The following is a 19,030-nucleotide window of genomic DNA, read 5'->3' as shown; positions in this document are numbered from 1 at the left end:
TAATGGGTGCTGTTGTAGTTTGTGACGTAGAAGCTGGTTACCAGTGGGAGAGGTACAGCCCGAAAGTAATGTCGACTGAACAGAAAGTGAAAGGTAAAAGGTCTGAGCGTGCTCAACCCTGTAAGTGCAGTCTTCGTTGCAATTTCATTTCTTTTTCTGCACTAATGTGTCCTTTACCAATGTAAGTAAGGCCCAGAAGAACTTATAGAGATCTGCACGACAGGGGTGCCGCATTACCGTTGTGGAAGTGTTCTCTACAACAACAACACCGTGATGGTGGATACTAGTGACTCTTTGCCTCTCGATAGGTGTATGGGCTGAATCCGTGAACATGTCAGCCTCACTTAGGCGATCCAGTTCCATGCGTGCTTAGTGTACCGTGATAAAGCCTACTAGGCTCTAGACTAGTAGCAATTAACATGACCTATTAAATTAGACATGTTTTTGCTACCGTGCAAGACACAATTCATAAGACTGAGTTTAATTTAAAACGCTAGCAGCAGCTCTTAATTAATGTCTACTCGTTCTGTAGTATGTGTTGAGAGATGAGATTGGCGCAACAGTAACAGACTAGGTTAGTGGTAGTTACAGGAGTCCACCGGCTGTATTATTACTCTAACACTATGGATGACAGATGTTTGTACATAGACACTGTACATTGATGTCTTATGTCTAATAATATGAAATTCCAAGGTCTGAAAAGACCAAATATTATTGATTTCTCAATTAGGTTTAAAGCTGCTTTGTTTACATCAGACATTTTCCAGGTCAATGATGTTTAACGTTCCAGTTAAAGTAACTTGTTATTGTTCTTCAAATATCCTCATTCTTTCATTAGATATGACCATACATATAGCTTACATATAGGTACAATGATACAGGCTATTTTGTGTGTGTGTGTGTGCAGTGTACATGTTGTATGCAGCTTTCAAAATGTCCTTTATTGACTTTATGTAGATGATAAAGGACATAGAAGGAAACAGCCAGGAAATCAGTCCTCCAGTGCTGCCAAGAAATATGACGACTGTTCGCCGATTGTCCAAGCATTTTACACATATCAGGCTGACCTAGACAAGAAGCATGATCGTTACGAGAGGCTGGTAAAACTGAGCCGTGATGTCACCATCGAAAGCAAGAGAGTCATCTTCCTGCTGCAAAGGGTGTCTGGGTAAGTGTGTTTAGACTATCCTGAAAATATCTGTTGGTCGTAATGTCGCCCTGATTTTAGGAGTGGGTGGGTCATACTATAGTTGCTTTTAAATGACTGAGACTTCAGATACAGACAGTAGCACAAAAATTTTATCAAGAAATAATCCAGACAAAATAACTGTTGAAAATGAATTAGATTAACAGTGTGGTATTGATAATGTTTTCTAAGAAAACAAAAACTGTGCGGAAAGTGGCCAGTAAACGCTTTTGAGGAGGCATGATTTTTGACAATTAGGTCATGCCCTACAGTCTTACTTATAAGAATATCCTTAATGTGTTGTGTATCTCCACGTAAGGCAGGTGAAACCGCTCAAGGTGATGTCCCATTTATACAACATATTGCTTTAGGTGTTGGCTAGACTCATGTTGTGCATACCTCTGATAGAGAGAATGAATGTGTATTAAGTATTGTTAGAAACAAAGATTGAGACAAAGTTTTGTGTTTCATGACATCACCGTGACCCCAGTGACCTTGGTGTTGTTCATGATTTCTGTATAAAATTTGCTAGTGGTGGCAGTGATGTGAAGGGAATGTAGGGAGCAGTCCACATGCTGTAAGGAGTTTAATGGGTAACCATAGTAACTGTTCTGAACTGCATCATGTGCACTGTGAATTCTACTTCCATTTTCACTGAGAATGATGAGAACAAGAAATATCATAATTCCTCAACGTTTTCACATATAGAAGAGCCACTTTCAGTGCAATCTGTGCACATTTGTAAGTTGATTTTGGAGACAAAACTATATTGGTTGGATTGACTGGAGCAAAGTCTTCACAAAAAGTGTCATTTTATCAGCCTACAAAGAGTAATGCCTTCAGAATATGCTTGAATAAACCCCTTGCAAACATGTGAAAAGATAGAGAAATTAAAGTAGTCAAAAAATTCCTGGCACAGGGCTGAAAATTTAACGGCTCAGACCACCTTGTTCCACCCAGCTGGAATTTTATATGTGGTGTATTCTAGGAGGGTTGATGTTGATAAAAGATGTGAGAAGAGCACATGATACTACATGAAGCCTAGTTAGTTCCCTACCTATGTTTAATAATTCTTTGAATGTTTTCAAAAGTGTTGCATAATCCAACACAGTAGCGAGATGTATATGCCAGTAGAAGTAAGGCCATCTGTGTATAAAACTGGACCTATTTTGCCTAGTTTGTTTGTGATGGACATATACTGATATGATATTTTATCATTCATGGTAAGATCTGAAGATGAAGAAGCTGAGAATCTCCTGAAGCAAGCCCGAGAGAAGTTACATGAGCTTCGTCAGTCTAAATGTCGATTAATTGCTCGGGAACTGGCTGGAGAAGACCCCTACCAGTTTCTGCGAGCCTATTCCCCAGGTGGGTGGTCATTTTCTAAGGCATGTTAGGTAGATTAAACCAGATATAAGCTGTCACATGTGTTTGTGGAAATATCTTCACTCTAGCACAGCAACGTGATCCTGTGAAGTGAGTGTGCATCTCATATTTACACATTTCTCTTGCCGCTTGGTTTACATCAAGTTATATAGGATGCTTTACTTGGCATTACAAGTTTTTAGTACTGTACTTACTTATAAAAAGTACATTTTTATAGGCAAACAAAGGTCATAGCATAATACTTGTACCTTAATTGCTGAAATATATCTTTGATGTAAGAACCCTCATCACACTCATTAGTCATGGGTTTCTCTCAGGCTCTGTCCGGTTTCCTCTCACCAGTCTGGCCGCTGTTGGATAATTGAAATATTCCTGAGTACAGCATAAAGCACCAATGAAATAAATCAATCCTAACACGTTAAGATCAAGGCAACTCTTTAATAGAGTAAGGCAAAATGAGAAACTTGGTTGAAATATTAAGTCAATTACAATAGTTCCAGATTTTATTTGCTGTCTGAATGCTTCGGTGGGGTAATGGTTAGTGTCTGTCTCAAGGTTGGGAGATCTGAAATCAAATCCAGGTTCAAAGAGTTAAAAATGGTAAGTGTTGCTGCCATGTTAGAGCCAGGGAACAGACCTGGGAAAAGGACCGAGTTCAGTGTAATGTGACTCACCCTGCCACAAGAAGACAGTATATATGCACACCAAACATGGTGTCATTTGGCTTGAAAAATTGTTAAGGACGACATAACAACTCATGCAAACATATATACATTTATTTGCTGCCAGTATTTTAATCTTTGACATGTCTGAGCCACATTTCAGTCTTATTTGTAATTCAGTGTAATCTTGTCTGCACAAGCTCTTTTTGTGTTTTGTATTTACAGGTATTCAGGAATACATTGAGGCAGTGACCCTATTACACTATCTTCAGGATGAAACTTTGGTTAGTCTGGCTGAAGTCTCCAAAGATCTACATTTTAAGCTGGAACCCGATGACAACTGTGATGACAGTGGAACTGCAGTTGATGACCCAGAGAAGTCAGTCAGTGTGTTTGTATCCCCAGTAGACTACATGCTGGGTATTGCTGATCTCACTGGAGAGCTCATGCGTATTGCCATAAACTGCATTGGATCAGGGGACATAACTTCTCCTTTCAAATTGTGTGTTTTTCTACGCACTGTCCACAGGGCTTTCATGTCATTTGAAAATAGCTCCAGAGAGCTATCCAGGAAGCTGACTGTTTTAAGACAGAGTCTGAAGAAGGTGGAGACAGCATGTTATACTCTCCAGGTGCGGGGATCAGAGATCCCGACCCACATGTTGATAGATGTGCTGAAAACAGACCCTGGACCCTATACAGCGGATCATGGCGAAATGCTGGACAACTGAGAGGGTTCCATCTTATATGATGAATTGAATTGACAATCTGATTAAAATGAATTCAGATGTAAATTGCTGTGCTATTAAATAAACATCCAAGACAAAAGAGCTTCTTCTCTCATCGTAGCTGGTCTGGCCGCCGTTGTACAGGAGAAATATTCTTGAGTATGATGTGAAACATCATTCAAATAAATAAATAAATCCAAGGTGAAAGAAATTTAATTGATTTTTTATCATTATTTAACACCATGCTTAAGAATTTTTTTGCTTATAATATGCCAGAGAGGATATTATGGGTGGAAGAAATTGGATCACTCGATGTAAACCACCGACCCTGGGCTAGTTAACTGGTAAACTTTTCTACATCTGACATATATTGCCCACAAGTTGCCTCAAGCCAAATTCATATACACATTTAAGGCATCGTCTGCTCTTCACGATCACATCTTGTCAATTCGCTGTCCAAGATAGGTAGTAAACCCTTGTCTCGTGTGACAGTGATTGAAAGGCAAACTCACTCCAGAACCTCTTGGCCACTACAGAAAAAAACAAATATTGTGATGGCTGAGTGGTGTAAAAACTGTTGTTAAATGAAGATGAGGCGGTTCTCATACTTTTTTACTAGTTGGCCAGTACAAGGGGATTAGCCAAACACTAATGTAAACCATCCCCAGTGTGGTACATTTGGTTTCTATAGCATGGCAAAGCAGTGAGGTAGCACTACATCAGGATAAATCAGTGTTTTGTGAACTCCAACTAAATGATCTACCACACTATGTTTCACCCTGTTACACGTATAATGGTGGTTTATACATGTAGTTTTGTTGGTAGACCACTGACCTTTGGCAAATTCCTGTTGAACTTTTCCTTATGTGATTTGCATGCCACAGACATGTCCAAGAAAACTCCTAAGCAATTCCAATCAAAGTAAACTGAAATGTTACACCATACTTTTAAATTATTGAGTATGGTGTTGTAAACAATCAAATATCGCAGTTTACATCAGCCAAGTTTGGATGGAGAATGGAGGACAGTCTGTAGCATCATTTAATTTTCTCATCTCATCATCCAAGCGATACAATAAATACATCAGAATCCGTTTGCCACTGTTCTACTTGGATCATGGGAGCCTTTTTTCAAGGGTTCAAAACTGTTCTATCATAAAGATACCTCCCTAATCAATGAACTGGATTTGTACCAATGACTGCAGTGTCCACAGATATGCAATCTTCAGGTAACCACCAAGGAAGCCAGCATAACATCGAATACCTCCTGAAGATATATTGATACATCTGAAACTACAGACATGTTTTTTTTTTAATTATTCTAATTACATGTAATTGTTGACACCATACTGAATTTCTCACTTGTCCCATGGGGGTCAGTTTTATGGGTGGAGGAAACTGGAGAAATGGCATAAAACACTCATCCATGTCAAGTTACTGAAGTACATATGCCACATGAGCATCGATGACTGCTTATTTGCCCCATGCAGTGAATGCAGGAAAAAATCTACAGACTGTCTGTCCGGGGCTGGAGAGCTACAGCATGTAATAAATTTATTGAATACTTCAGTTGAATGACAGATTTCACACAAAACACAACAGGCATGTTGACATGCGTTTTATTTCTTCTATCCCCACCTCCACACATATTACAGTATTCTTCCATACTAATGATGACTTTCGGTTATGATGTGATCATCTTGCATTAGCCATGATAGCAGCTACACCTACAAAATAAGAGAACAAAGAATATGACCTTGTGGAACACATTTTCATTGTAAGCCCTTTACATCATGATTCCTCTAAGCAGAAAACTGCTTATGCTTGAAGAAATGGCGTAAAAAGGATGTAGATATGTGACCACAATATCATTACTTTTACTGGTCTTGGACAAACACGACAAAGGGACAAGAAACTGTTATTACACAGAAAATTATTTTAAGGTAATTCTATCCTTAAAATTTTTCTGCAAAACCTCAAGCAGTGCATTGCACATTTCAAACATCTTCAAGCTCATTAATGTATTTATTTATTTATCTGATTGGTGTTTTACGCCGTACTCAAGATTATTTCGCTTATACGACGGCGCTCAGCATTATGGTGGGTGGAAACCCACGACCATCCGCAGGCTGCTGACAGACCTTCCCACGTACGACCGAGAGGAAGCTGGACTTGAACTCACAGCGACTGCATTGGTGAGAGACTCCTGGGTCATTATGCTGCGCTAGCACGCTAACCAACTGAGCCACAGAGGCCCCCAAGTGCATTAATGAGTGAGTGAGTGAGTGCTTGTGGTTTAACGTCATACTTAACAATTTTTCAGTCGTATGACAACTCATGAATGAGAGATACCATCACATAAATGAATGAATGATTATGGTTTAACGTCACAGCAGCAATATGAGGGCCATTATGTGGGGAGAACAATCAGTATACTGTATATGACAAGAAACTTACTTTCAAATGAGATTTTCTCTGTGATGTTCTTTGTCTTAATGTTTTCTTCCTGATTGGCAATAAAAATCATCTTGTCTGACTCAACTCGCCATCCATATTTTGTTATCCACTGGTTGACCTGGAAATCTGAACAGAATTGAAAAACTTGATATATTTATTTATGAATTTAATTGTTGTATAATGGCCAAATCAAGAATTCTTCATAGATGTGACTGAGTGAAGGAAACCAGAGTGCCTGGGAAAAGGAATCTGACCTGGGCAAGTTACAATGTACCCACAAACTTGCACACAACATTGGAAGAAAACAAGTGAGCTTTAACAAACATAAGCTTCAACAAGAAAAGCATCCACTGCTTTTGTCTCCAATACACCATAAACTTTCAGAAATGGCTGAGAAATCTAAAAACTACTCATCCAAGGCAGGGATTGAACTCACAACTTGTGTGACTTGTCATATTCAATATGAACTTACTACATCTAGGCACAAGCATTAAATTTAGAGTATACTCATATATGCACTTCAGCAATTACACAGTTACAAAAAGGAATCCAAATACATTTTGTGTACTAGTAATTGCTTTCATAATGTACATGTCACTACATATAACAACTGCGCTTGGAACATTTCAGGGGAGATAACCCTGGATTTGACAATAAAGGTCAGATACAAACATGGACTTACCTGGAATGTTGCCCAGATTCTCTCGTAACGATGCAAAGGATATCGTCTGATAGGTAATTCCTACCACGTGGCAAACAACTGTAATTACAAACTGAAGGTCATTATGCCTGTAATAATAACCCAGTCTGTTGCTAATTTATTAACAATAGGCAACCCTGGCGAACTGAACAATCTTTATTTATCTTACAACATATTCAAGAATTTTTCTCTATTAGAATGATAAGACAGTTTTTATATGAACTATCTAACGTGTGATGTCTCGTGTTCCAGAAGTTGGGACTTTGCAATGTTATTATTGTCAAGAATATAATATTGCATTTTCATCATGCATACACATCTTTAATAACACCTTCAACACATGAACAGCATTTATGTATTTATTTATTGATAATCTCATTGATGAAAACCACTATTTTCAGTTAAAATTATTTATTCATTTGTTTTTTTAATTTCTTTAGAATTTCACTGGAGGAATCCAGAGCCCAGGGTAAACCATCAAATATTTTTATTTATTTATTTATTTATAATTTCAATGGAGGAAACTGAAGCCCAGGGTAAAGCATCAAATATTACTGACCAACGATATGCACACTATATTAGTGAAGGACAAGAGGTCTTCAGCAAACATCTGACTGCATGAACGGTCACACGAGCATCATCGACCACTTATTGTCACCAAGGTTACACAAGAAGTGATAGCAGGTAGGATCTACAAATTCTCTGACCAAGGCCGAGTTTGGACCTGCACCTAGTGTGTCTTTGCGATTGAAAGGCATGTACTTTAACCACTAGACCACACGTGGCCTTCTTCCCCCAAAATTACACATGTACTTTCAGTCATAACATTTGGAGCTTTATCAATGTGGATGAAATGAAAAACTACACAGATGAAATGCTTACACTTTCTTATAGAATCCTCAAACCCGATGATGCCCACTGTTAGGTCTGGGTCCTCATTAATAACTCTCTGTTGATGAAAACAAAATACAAGATTATCTGATATGCAGACAAGAAACAGTTCTGTTTTTGAAAGTTTCTCTTATCTAGACCAGAATAATTAACGGAATTGTTAGTGCAGAACAACTATCATTCAGCTTATTAAAACAGATGGTTGCTCCGTGGAGTAAATCTACATGGAAATAGTAATATAGTCAGCACAGGAAAATTCATTTAGCTTAAAATTACCTTGACACCCTGAAGAAAACTAAAGCTTACCCAGAACTCTTTGAACTGGCACATCTCCAAGAGCTCGTGTAAATTCAGGATCCTCAATATAGGCTCCTCTTCTTGCTGATATTAGTTAAGGGTCATGCACTCTTCAGAGTTATTTGATAGGTAGTTCACACTGCGGTTACAACAAACCACCGTTCACACTCACAAAGTTATAACCTATAGTATGATGCATGAAGGTAAAGATAAAAATCTGAGACATCTGAAGAAAAATATGATATAAAACACAAACACCATAACACCTTAAGTACGGTGTACTAAACACAATACTTCAGTTCTTGTCTTGCCAATACCAAGTTGGTAAAACTGATCCAGTATGGTTCCTGTTTCTGTAATCCAGGCAAAGGCAACATTACTACATACCTCCAAATTCCATAACCAACAAACCGAATAAGAATCGTTTAAAAGCAAGTAGCATAAAAACATGATGACAAAAACAAAATCTTAAGGTAAGAGTTCAGGTCACCTGCCAGAGAGGCTGCCCCAGACAAAAATACACACTCTGGCACAAAAGGTTTTTGAGTGACACATATGTAAATAGACAGAACAGTTTAGAGAGAAATATTGATCTCAAAACCAAAATAAAGTAGAATGACTGACACTGTCATTCACACATATTAGATAGCATTAACATCTTGCCATTAGATCATCAAGAAAGGCGAACATTATTATGCTGTCACAACTATGACTGTTTTATCTTATGCATAAGGATTGGAGAGCAGTGACTTCAAATGTTATAAATTTGAAATTTAGTTGTAAATCAATGCGGTAGTAAAAGACACTGTGGGGAGTTCGCACACAAATTTACCACGGAGGTCTTTGACATGTAAATCGAGAATTGCATTTGGCAATCCATGTATTATGGGTGCCACCTGCAACCCTGTGTATGGCTGAGGAAATGTTGAGCTATGAGGTAAAAAAACTTCCTTGGTCTTCAATAAGCAAATTGCTATCAATGATTGGCTATTTGTGTGCTATGGTTCACCACTGCAAACCTATGGTTGGCCAAAAACTTTAACCAAACTGGACACAGCCACTGCCAGCATCTGATCCTCTTCTCACAACACCTCTCCTTACTTCATATTCAGGCTCTAACAAGAAAGGATACATGTATGTGGTCTATTAGACATTTGCACAAGGCAAAGTCTGTGTGAGGGAGGTTGGTGAGAGCCTTTAATAAGATCTGGCCTGTTACTGTGGTCTGGTAGTAGTTAGGGTTGAACTGATACCTGCCAAAAGACCAAGAGTTAAAAGGGTTAACTTAGTGAAAATTTCAAATTGTTAACAATTTATATTTATCGATACTGTTAAGGTGAAAGACAGCACCTGACTAATATTTATGGTCACCAAAAGACTACCATTCAAGGTATCTTAAACTGGCATTAAATATTTTTTAAAAATTTTTTTCAACCCAGTAAAACTTTAGTGAAACTTCATCTCAACACAGCTTTAGCACGTCTCCACTATCGAGGGCAAGGTGACATCACGTTTACTCTAACTCTTTAACATCAAAGGTATTTTCTGTATAACAGTCTAAGTAGAAGCCTGTGGCAGATAAAAGGTGTAGACTTCGGAAAGTGATAAATACATGTAGCTTTCTCTGAAATTGAACATATGGGAAGAATATTTCTTCCACTGCTTGAACTGTTGATACAGTAGGCCTGCTATAGCATTTACAAGGAATTCCAGCCGCCTTGTTTAAATTGCCTGTAAATGCACAACCGGGTACTCTTGGTTCAGGTGGTTGCCTCCGGAGGGGTTGTGCTGGTGATTTTGACCCCTATTAAATGTTTTCAAAATTATGATAGGATTGTTCCACAACTAGATTCATGCTCATTTTTAAAATAAATCTAAGCACCCTTGAAGCTGATCTAGGCATTTGACAGTCGCTGGATTTTATGCTTCAGTTTTGTAGTGGTGGCTTCTAAGATGAGAGCAGTGCTGACCTAGTTATCGCGGATGTCAGAGGAAGCACCTCAGCTTGAATACTGCGTTTTAATAATTTTACAGCATTTTATAAAACAAAACAGAAAAAAACATCCTTTATATGCGAGAAATGCAAAGGAACAAAATTTAAATACTTCAGTTGTAATAAATTCAGAGAAAAAAATTGATACTATTTTTAATTTAATTAAATTTATTAGATTTAATTTATTTTATCACACAATTTAGTTCATTTTAAGTGTTGTCTGGTGAGATGGCATCTTCTCACAGTGAAACTGTTTACTAATTGCTAAAACAAAAGACAAAAATGTATTTGTATAATATGAACAGCGTAACTAAGTAAGCCTATAGGATCTATTGGGGAGATGAATGCAGTTTGGGTGGAGACAATTTACTGGTATGTGACATTATTTGGTGTTGCTGAATATTATACAGCTTGTAAATCAACTTATTTTATGCCTGTGGTGGTCCATGAATGATACAGGCCTGTCCCACAACACTGAGCAAAATGGCCCTTCAGCTACATGTAACTAAATCATTGTGAAAGATCTAAATGCAGTAGTTCTGTGTTATAATGTCACTGCATGGAGTAAATGGGTAATGGCCACGTCACAGCTTAGGCAGTGTATTCTGACATATCTGATAGTAATGTGTTTGATTGGATAATATTCTCAAGATGGATACCTAGAATCACACCAGCCATTTGTGCAGTCTTGTCATTCTGTTCTAAAAATAATGAAGTACAATACTTTTTAGACAGCTTGAGTATCCAGCTTTTGACTGAAATATAATTTTAGCCAAGTGCTGTCTCGCCCTTGAAAATAAGTTATAGTTATCATAAACGTAACCTAAATCTAATATTCACGCTACATAAAATAACTGTTGTTATTAAGTTGAAAGCAAGTACATGTATCTAATACCAATGTCACAATAAGTCTACCCATAAACTGTCAATAAATTTAACCACAGACAAGGGCATGTCATGTTTTGGTGTATCAGAGGAATGTTGTCAGATCTGGACAGGTTATGATTTCTGGTAAGCTAATATGTTTTTTTTGGGGGGGGTGGGGAGGTGACTTGAATATAAATGCTTTTCTAGCTTACAAAAATAATGTATTCCCACTCACACCCAATGTTTTTTTTATGATTGTTGGCATGTACATACAGTTTAAGGACAGCTAAATTGGCCTCCAGATCATATGTGTTCTCTTTGGCTTGAAGATCCACATATCTCTCCAAGGTGGCAAGATTCTCTGGGTTGTATCTGAAACACATGACAACAAATTATAATAAGGTAATGATTACATCCTTCGACACTTGCAAGTCTCCATGAGAGACAATTTAGATGTCATACTAAGCTTACAAACAGTACAATTCTCCTCCCCAAGAGACTAAAATTGACTTATTTATTTGATTGGTGTTTTACACCATAGTCTCACTCATATGATGGCATTCAGCATTGTTGGAGGAAACTCAGCAGAGCCTGGGGTACACCCACATCCATCCACACATTGCTACATGGAAAACAAAGACAAACACATACCAATAGTGCCAGTCTTTGCAACACTAGTCTTTTGTCAATCCACTGATTGTAGGGTGTTGTAAAGCTTAGGCTATTGCTTTGAAGTTAACCCGCTTCTCAGATGTTCATTGTGAAATGCAGATATCCTCTACGGTATAACCAAAACTGCACACAACAGTTTACAAATGTTAAATTATTCCAGTCTAGAAAAAAACATTCCTTCAGCAATATAGTGGTAAAATCTGTTTTTGCATGGAGAAAAACACCATGATATATTGTATCCCAGGTGTCACACACAATATAGCCTAATCTACGGGAGGGTCAGAACGAAATCTGGACCATTTATGGTACTATCTTTAATCTTCAATCAAACATATGCAGGCAGCTGAAATATGAAAACACCACATGAAATACGACGAAATTGACATTAACCAAATACTGGCTGATGAAATCTTCCCTATAGCCAGTCTAATGACCAATCTAACCTATCAATTCCTTTCAAAAGCGCCCCAACATGAGACCTCATTGCTTCCGCCATTTTGCCGTTGATGCCGTAAACTGAAATTAAATGCCTACACAGATGTCGGTACTGGTGGATTGATAAAGTTTTTAGAAAATAGCAAAAGTCGCATCTTAGATAGCAAAATGCATTTAGAGAATGTGATGGTGACATACGTTGAAGACGAAAGAATTTGCATCAGATTCTTTCATTCAGTTATGTAGTCGCTTTACGACATTATGTTGTGTTAAAAATGCAAAACAAACATTTAGTCCGAAAAAACGGACGACAGTCTATATACGTGGCAAATGGTCACCCATAACCGGTGAAATACGGCCTCTTTTCAGTTCACCTCAGTTTTCGTTATATTCTAGATGTTCACGCGAATGCTTAAACAGTAACAAACTGCACGCCCCTTAGCACCTTAGCTTAAGCAGAATAGGTAAAAAGAAATGCGGTGATGTTAACTGCAATTTCTTATACATCACTGGTCTATAATTACTCAAACTGCACTGTTGTCATTTAACATACAATAACAGTAAAACAAGGACCATCTGCCATGATGACCCATTGGCTTCTCACCAATGCGATCACAGTGAGGTCAAATCCACCTTATGCTGGCTTCCTGTCTGGGCGTACGCGGGAAGGTCTGTCAGCAACCTGTGTGGCTTTCCACCAGACTCTGTCCGCTTTCCTCTAGCCATATAATGCTGGCCTCCGCCGTAAAAGTGAAATGTTCTTCATTGTGGGGTAAAACACATATCAAATAAATAAATAAATAAATATTTCACTATAAGACCCAAGCCATGGTCCAATTTCGGATAAAATACCTTATTCTATAGGAAAGAATCTATCCATCGAAACAGACATTCGTATTCCAGCGGTCAACGAAAATAAACGTTCCGGGTCAAAAACGGTATTTGCCACAAATCACCAAAGAACTAAGAGAGTGCAAAATTAGGATGGAACCATGCAAAGAGGAGCAATCCACAGCTTTCAATGATGCTGGAAAGACGCAAGGAATGTTCAGGCGCATTGAGTGAAATCAGTATTGAAATCATATACCATAAGGAAAATAATTTACAATGTCAAAATCGAAACTATCCCTCTTGTCGTAAAGTCCGAGAGACAGGAAACCGTTTTGGAACATACATGCACGTACATAGGCCTATGCATGAACGCAATTAAAAAGCTATAATTAATTTTGTCTCAAGCTGTCCTGTTGTAAGGCCAACATCTACAAAGTGGCCTCTTTCATCATGGGATAGGTGGATGGTGACGGTTTGTGTATGTGTTGATTTTTGTATTTTATTAATATTCAAAACACGTTCGATTCTAACGCTTATAAATGCCGAAAACTTAGTGATTAGTGTCCAGATTAGTTATTTATTCATAATTATCTGCTCCTGTATATATTGTTAAAATACTGGAAAAAATACAGTACTCTGAGTAATATGGCATTACAATCACTAGATAATGAGGCTCGGTTTATGCATTTTTTTCCCGCCAGTAGTCTCCGCCGAATGACGTCATACAGGTCCAACCTTTACGGACTGTCAGAACTTCGTCATTTGGTTCAGTGTTAAAAGGCCTCACAAGTGACAGCAAAGGTAGCGGATTTCTCCGCGCAAGAGCTTTCTGTTCTGCATACAGTTGTAAAAACAAGTCGTCGAAAAACCCTAGAGTTAGTTTTTTCAAGTTTTCAGACGATTTGATCCTCAGGAAAGCGTGGATTTACGGCACAAGACGGAAGGGTTTTATACCCACCAAACACAGCCAAATTTGGTGTTTTTAAGATTTTAACAGCAGGGAGGTAAAATCAGGCTTTAAATATGTGTGTATAAACTCTGGTGATAAGGCTTGATGGGTGTAAAACAAAGTGGAAATGCATTTGTCATTAGTTTGATCAATCATTGATATGCCGGTAAAGTGAAAGAAAAGTAGATACAACCACGTGATGGCTTCCAATGAATGTTGCTTTGATACACGCTATCCCACTGGCTGTCTCTCCTGTGGACCAATTGTGAACTGCGTACAACAAGGCACTGGCTGTTTGACAGCTACGGCAGTGCTAGCTAGCCAGGGAGCTAACAGAGATTTATCGGTCTGGTCGCGTACGATAGGTTTAACACATTGAGCATACAGAATCATGTGTGAAAACGCCAAAATGGTGATTCTTAAGTGCGGCAGAATTATATAATAACCATGTCCTGATGCATCTTGTTGCACAAGTTCACCTGCGTAACCGACATTGCCAGCATATGTCAGAAAAACGTTGATTATGTGATTCTTCGGTAGCTTGTCTAATTGTATTAAAGAGTTGACTCGTGTTCCAATCAAGGTCGCCCTGTTCAGGCTGCGGCTTTAAGTCCTACGGTTTGCCAGGCACCTGCATGGCGAGAGTCGGCACTCCTCCGGAGCACGAAGAGCTCAAATTACATTGTATTATTAAATACAAGTCGGTTAAATGCATGAATTTAAAAATCTAGTCCATTAGCTGCAAACTTAAGAACGACAGTCCTGCAGTCTTGGTCAGTAGATCCGTTTTTAAGTGTATACGTACATGTTGGAACTTCATTAGCATTTTAAAATCGGCATATCTCAAAGTAACTTTTCACCAAAAATCATTCTCATGCGCGACATAGCAAAAATCACATTTGACTTTAATTAGCGGTTTATTACATAAGATGAACACTTAAGAATTGGTTTTTAGTGATCAGGCTGCCTTGACTCGTACTCAGTTGAGACTGATACCCTTGTTTTAAGGGAATTGGCTAATATTGACCTTTGACCCGTTCTTAAATGGTTTTTAGCACACATGCAGAGTTGGAACTTAACAATTACCATTTTGTAATTAGCACATATCAAGGTATCTTTGTTAAAAAAAAAATTCCTCGTATGCGACATGACCGATAAAAGTCATAATTAGCGTTAATTAGGTCATTCTTACGTGGTTTAGAGAACTTAAGAAATATTAGTGACCAGGCTGTCATTAGGAATGTATGAAATGAGTTTCATCCTCGTACGCGATCGTGCTCGATAAATTTGGTTTAGGGGTACTTTCTATGCCACCCAAAGAATCCCCATTTTGGCACATGGATCAATGTGTCAAAGCTTTCGTATGTGACCTGCTAGCTTCCGGACTCAGGGGTTTCTGACCGGCTACAGAGGACGATTAAAACCGAAAACAATCCAAAAATAATCGCTTTGTTTGACTGCGTTAATCAAGAATTAATAACTGGGGTTGAAATACTGGTCGAGTAAATCCGTCGAAAATATAACTAAGAAAATTAAACAGTTATAAGATTTTATATTTTTTCAGTATTGCCTTGATTTAATGCACGAAAAGTAATTCCCGTGAACCCATTTTTTAAGTAAATCCACTCGGGGAATACTCGGGGAATTTATTGGGAAGCGGACTATAGGGAAGAATAGTAAATATTGAATCTGATATACACACAAAATGTAGTTCTGCACACAAATCATAGCTTACCAGTCCGTATTGCCAGTGCGGTTGGAAACGCCTGGACAAAGATCAAATTCATCACCTGGAAATACTGAAATCTGAAATCTAACCAGAGATGTCAGTGTCATAAATCGGAACTTCAGCGTCGTCCGCTTTGGGTTCAAGTTGATACAGCAGTAGATTTGCTTCTGTGCAGCTAGAAATGACATCGTTTTGATACGAATTCCCAGGCTATGCAGGTCAGCTAGGCTCAGGTTGGACATCTATGACGTCACCCGTTAAGCTTCACAGGGCGGTCGGCTGCAGATCGACTACGGTAGTGGATTTAAAGTCATGATTACGTTTCTCAGAGCCCTCCTGGTAACATACTGTTGAACAGGTTATAATCTTTACACTTGGGACAAGTAGCTAAATCTGGACAATAATCCTTAATACATTTGTTAGGCCTACTTTTTTGGCCCTCATTTCAATGGGTCTTAAATGTCTTTTGCATTTGTCTTTTGTCGTTGGGTCTTGCCATTAGATCGTAAAGTGACGTCATCGTAATGAGCTGGGAAAGAAACATTTGACGTCCAGAAAATGACAGTACAACGTTCCAACAGAAATGATACATTGTCACATTGTAGACATTGTGATACAATGGCTATAGGTTATGCTTCTCAGTAGCACCACCTCATGGATCACAAAATATGTCGCCTTGATTGTAGCATAAATGTTACACTATTTACACTGTTACCATCCTGGTTCCCGGGCGTAGATATTACAAACGTGGGGTGTGAGTCTCGGGAACTAGGATGCAATGTTACAGTGTATCAGTTTACTGTAGTGTGGTACTGTGTTTAATGTGACGTCGTTATGGTTGACATTATTCTGTTATGACCTGATAAATGTAAAACCATTTCGGCGTGACGTCACCTATTATAACCTGAACAAAGGTCTTGTAGCATTGTTTCTCACAAGGTTTCCCATGCGATTGCTTGCAGAAAACGTACTCTGGTGACAGAACAAAATGCTTGATTTCCCCGAAACGTTTGAAAGTGTATAGGCTGTTAAGTCAAATATGTGTGCTTAAACAGAAATTTGTTAAATGATGCCTAAAATTGTGAGATTATAGGCCTAAGACTTAGCGATTATGGACAGTCTATACAGGCCTACATGTGAGCTTTTTCACTGATCCTGACTTGTAAGTCGGTATATATAGTTTCATGCACGAGGACTGGTATCCACAAAAAGTGCCTAGAACAAAAGGCTGTAGGCCTATAAAGTCTTTCTTATTCGCATTATGCTGTGTTCAGAGAGAGATTATTTTATTATTTACTTTCATATTCTTGAGTACTGCATAAAACACCAACGAAATAAATAAATAAATAAATAATTTTTACTTTCAGGTTAATGGTCTACTTTAATAGGCACAAGGAATGTCTGAATATGTAATTAAAACTACTACATTAGGGAGCCACAGTACGGGCTCATATGAAGAATGTATATTTCAAACGGCTGCGGCTGAAGTAAACATTTGTGTACCAAAATAAAGTGCTTTTAAAACGTTAATTTGACTGAACCTGCGGCGCATTAAGCTGGTCCTGCGAAGCCTGTAATTTCAACAATGACGTCATTTGAGGCCATTGACGGGAAATATGCATAAATAAGCGAGTTAGTGATAGATATAAAATATGACTCAAAAATAAAATTTAAAAAAAAAAGGATACAACTTTTTTGTTTTCTCTTAAAACTGCAATCTTCATTTTAGAGTTTCTTTTCATGTTTCCTTCAACTACAACACTATACATATAGTCATATAGGTATCCTGTATCAACATCGCCACGTTATGGCTGAAATATTGCAGCATTGACACGTTAATCCATAATCATTCATTATTCATTCTTGCTTCAACGCACCTTGGTGATAATTTCGATCACACATGATTGGTTAACATGGTTGGGTACCATTTTAATAACACGTGCAGTTTTCCAAATGGCTGTATTTGTGAGAGTTCCACACACGTGTATTTGGCTACATGACCTGACCAGGCTAAATATGTATTAACTGTTTATCATCAGTTTGTGTATTGTATGGCGTGGGTGGCCCACTTGCAAATTCCATGGGAAGCGTATGACGATTAATTTATTTTTCATGTGTAGGGTTTGCCCAATTTATGCATCTTTGGACATCTGTGGAAGGCGACGAGAGGGAAACAATGAAGTTGGGAACAACATCAGAGGTCAACGCCGATCGAGGTATTACTACTCTTCACATAACATATAATTCATTGTTTCTGTATAGATGTTCAGTACTCACACTTACACATCTTAAAATTTCGTGAGGCCTACTATTGCAAGATTGAGTTACCAACATAATTTATTTTCACTGACACTTTTATGAAAAAGAATAGCGTTTTCTCTCAACACGATGTAATTTTCCACTATAATTTATTTTCACTGATACTAGTACTTTATTGTTTTTGTGTCTCGATGATGATGCGTTCCGTTGGCTGTAGGGCATACTGGTTTAGCGATTATATATGAACTTTTGTATATACAGAAATAAGTTTATGCTTTTCGAATGACGGCTAATCATTCCTGTATCAACAGTTAACTATAATAAACGTTTGAAGTCAATACTCCAGTTTCCAAAAAAAAAAAAACCCCCAAAAACACCGTTCAACTCAAGACCCTATAGAATTAAGAAAGTATGCAAAGTAAGAAATTATAGGACATATTTATTTAAAGACAAGCAGTCAAGAGTTTTCAGAGATGACGGAAATACATTCCTTCTCAGCTAAATGCCCTTTCAATCATGTTTTTTTTCTTGTTAGAGGCAATGAGCTGTCAGTAAATGAGGAACTTGCAAGACGCCTTCTAGCCTTCAGCCCAGCGGCCAAAAACTGTGTACTATGTTGTTCTTCCTTGTAGTATCTGAGTTGTGGTTTTCCCTGCATATGTGTTCAGAACAACTGCTAGGTTTGTTTCTAACAATTACTGCAGCTTGAGCCTCTCTTTGGCTAGCAAAACTCACACTAATCTCGTCAGAATCTCTTAACGTCGATGTACCGTTACTCTTGCAATTGGACAAGAAATAATAGCATGGCCACGTTCGGCTTCCATAATTTTCATATACCTGACGTGTGTTTATATCTCTATACAGACTACTTTCATGTAGTGACAAAAACGGCATAATGAATAACATGAGCTGGACTGTAAAGAGCGGGAAGCCTCTGTCGGAACTGACAGGTCAGTCTTTACAACAAATCAGTCAGTCAGTCAGTCAGT

The 19,030-nt window shown here is 38.1% G+C and overlaps 2 protein-coding genes across 3 annotated transcripts; one reads left to right on the top strand and one right to left on the bottom strand.

Annotated features, from left to right (window-relative positions):
- Positions 1 to 46: 46 nt before the first annotated feature.
- Positions 47 to 4,173, top strand: LOC135468903 (translin-associated protein X-like). 2 transcript variants are annotated; one of them, XM_064747370.1, is made up of 4 exons: positions 47 to 93; positions 958 to 1,168; positions 2,415 to 2,554; positions 3,460 to 4,173. In XM_064747370.1, the coding sequence occupies exons 1-4, from the start codon at positions 69 to 71 to the stop codon at positions 3,963 to 3,965; spliced, it is 882 nt and encodes a 293-aa protein (XP_064603440.1). In that variant the 5' UTR covers positions 47 to 68; the 3' UTR covers positions 3,966 to 4,173. The 2 variants fall into 2 exon arrangements, with proteins under 2 accessions (XP_064603440.1, XP_064603439.1); XM_064747369.1 differs by having other exon boundaries at positions 58 to 120.
- Positions 4,174 to 5,564: 1,391 nt separating this feature from the next.
- LOC135468201 (eukaryotic translation initiation factor 3 subunit K-like) lies at positions 5,565 to 12,341 on the bottom strand. Its single transcript, XM_064746323.1, has 8 exons — positions 12,282 to 12,341; positions 11,440 to 11,538; positions 9,439 to 9,559; positions 8,316 to 8,390; positions 8,001 to 8,067; positions 7,101 to 7,178; positions 6,419 to 6,544; positions 5,565 to 5,688 (listed from the first exon to the last, which is right to left on the bottom strand). Exons 1-8 carry the CDS (start codon positions 12,332 to 12,334, stop codon positions 5,657 to 5,659), a joined length of 651 nt encoding a protein of 216 aa, XP_064602393.1. The 5' UTR covers positions 12,335 to 12,341; the 3' UTR covers positions 5,565 to 5,656.
- Positions 12,342 to 19,030: the final 6,689 nt, after the last annotated feature.

This window comes from Liolophura sinensis, chromosome 6, assembly GCF_032854445.1.
Source record: "Liolophura sinensis isolate JHLJ2023 chromosome 6, CUHK_Ljap_v2, whole genome shotgun sequence".
Taxonomy (NCBI): Eukaryota; Metazoa; Mollusca; class Polyplacophora; order Chitonida; family Chitonidae; genus Liolophura; species Liolophura sinensis.
Note: the sequence above shows the minus strand (reverse complement) of the source record. Positions and strands in the feature narration are given on the sequence as shown.

Coding starts and splice junctions, on each gene's coding strand:
- LOC135468903 (XM_064747369.1), top strand. CDS start 69: ATGTCGACTGAACAGAAAGTGAAAGGTAAAAGGTCTGAGCGTGCTCAA. Junction 121..957: donor GTCTGAGCGTGCTCAACCCT/GTAAGTGCAGTC, acceptor GACTTTATGTAG/ATGATAAAGGACATAGAAGG. Junction 1,169..2,414: donor CTGCTGCAAAGGGTGTCTGG/GTAAGTGTGTTT, acceptor ATTCATGGTAAG/ATCTGAAGATGAAGAAGCTG.
- LOC135468201 (XM_064746323.1), bottom strand. CDS start 12,334: ATGGCGGAAGCAATGAGGTCTCATGTTGGGGCGCTTTTGAAAGGAATT. Junction 9,560..11,439: donor AATTTAGCTGTCCTTAAACT/GTATGTACATGC, acceptor GTCTTTTGGCAG/GTATCAGTTCAACCCTAACT. Junction 5,689..6,418: donor AGAGAAAATCTCATTTGAAA/GTAAGTTTCTTG, acceptor CTTATTTTGTAG/GTGTAGCTGCTATCATGGCT.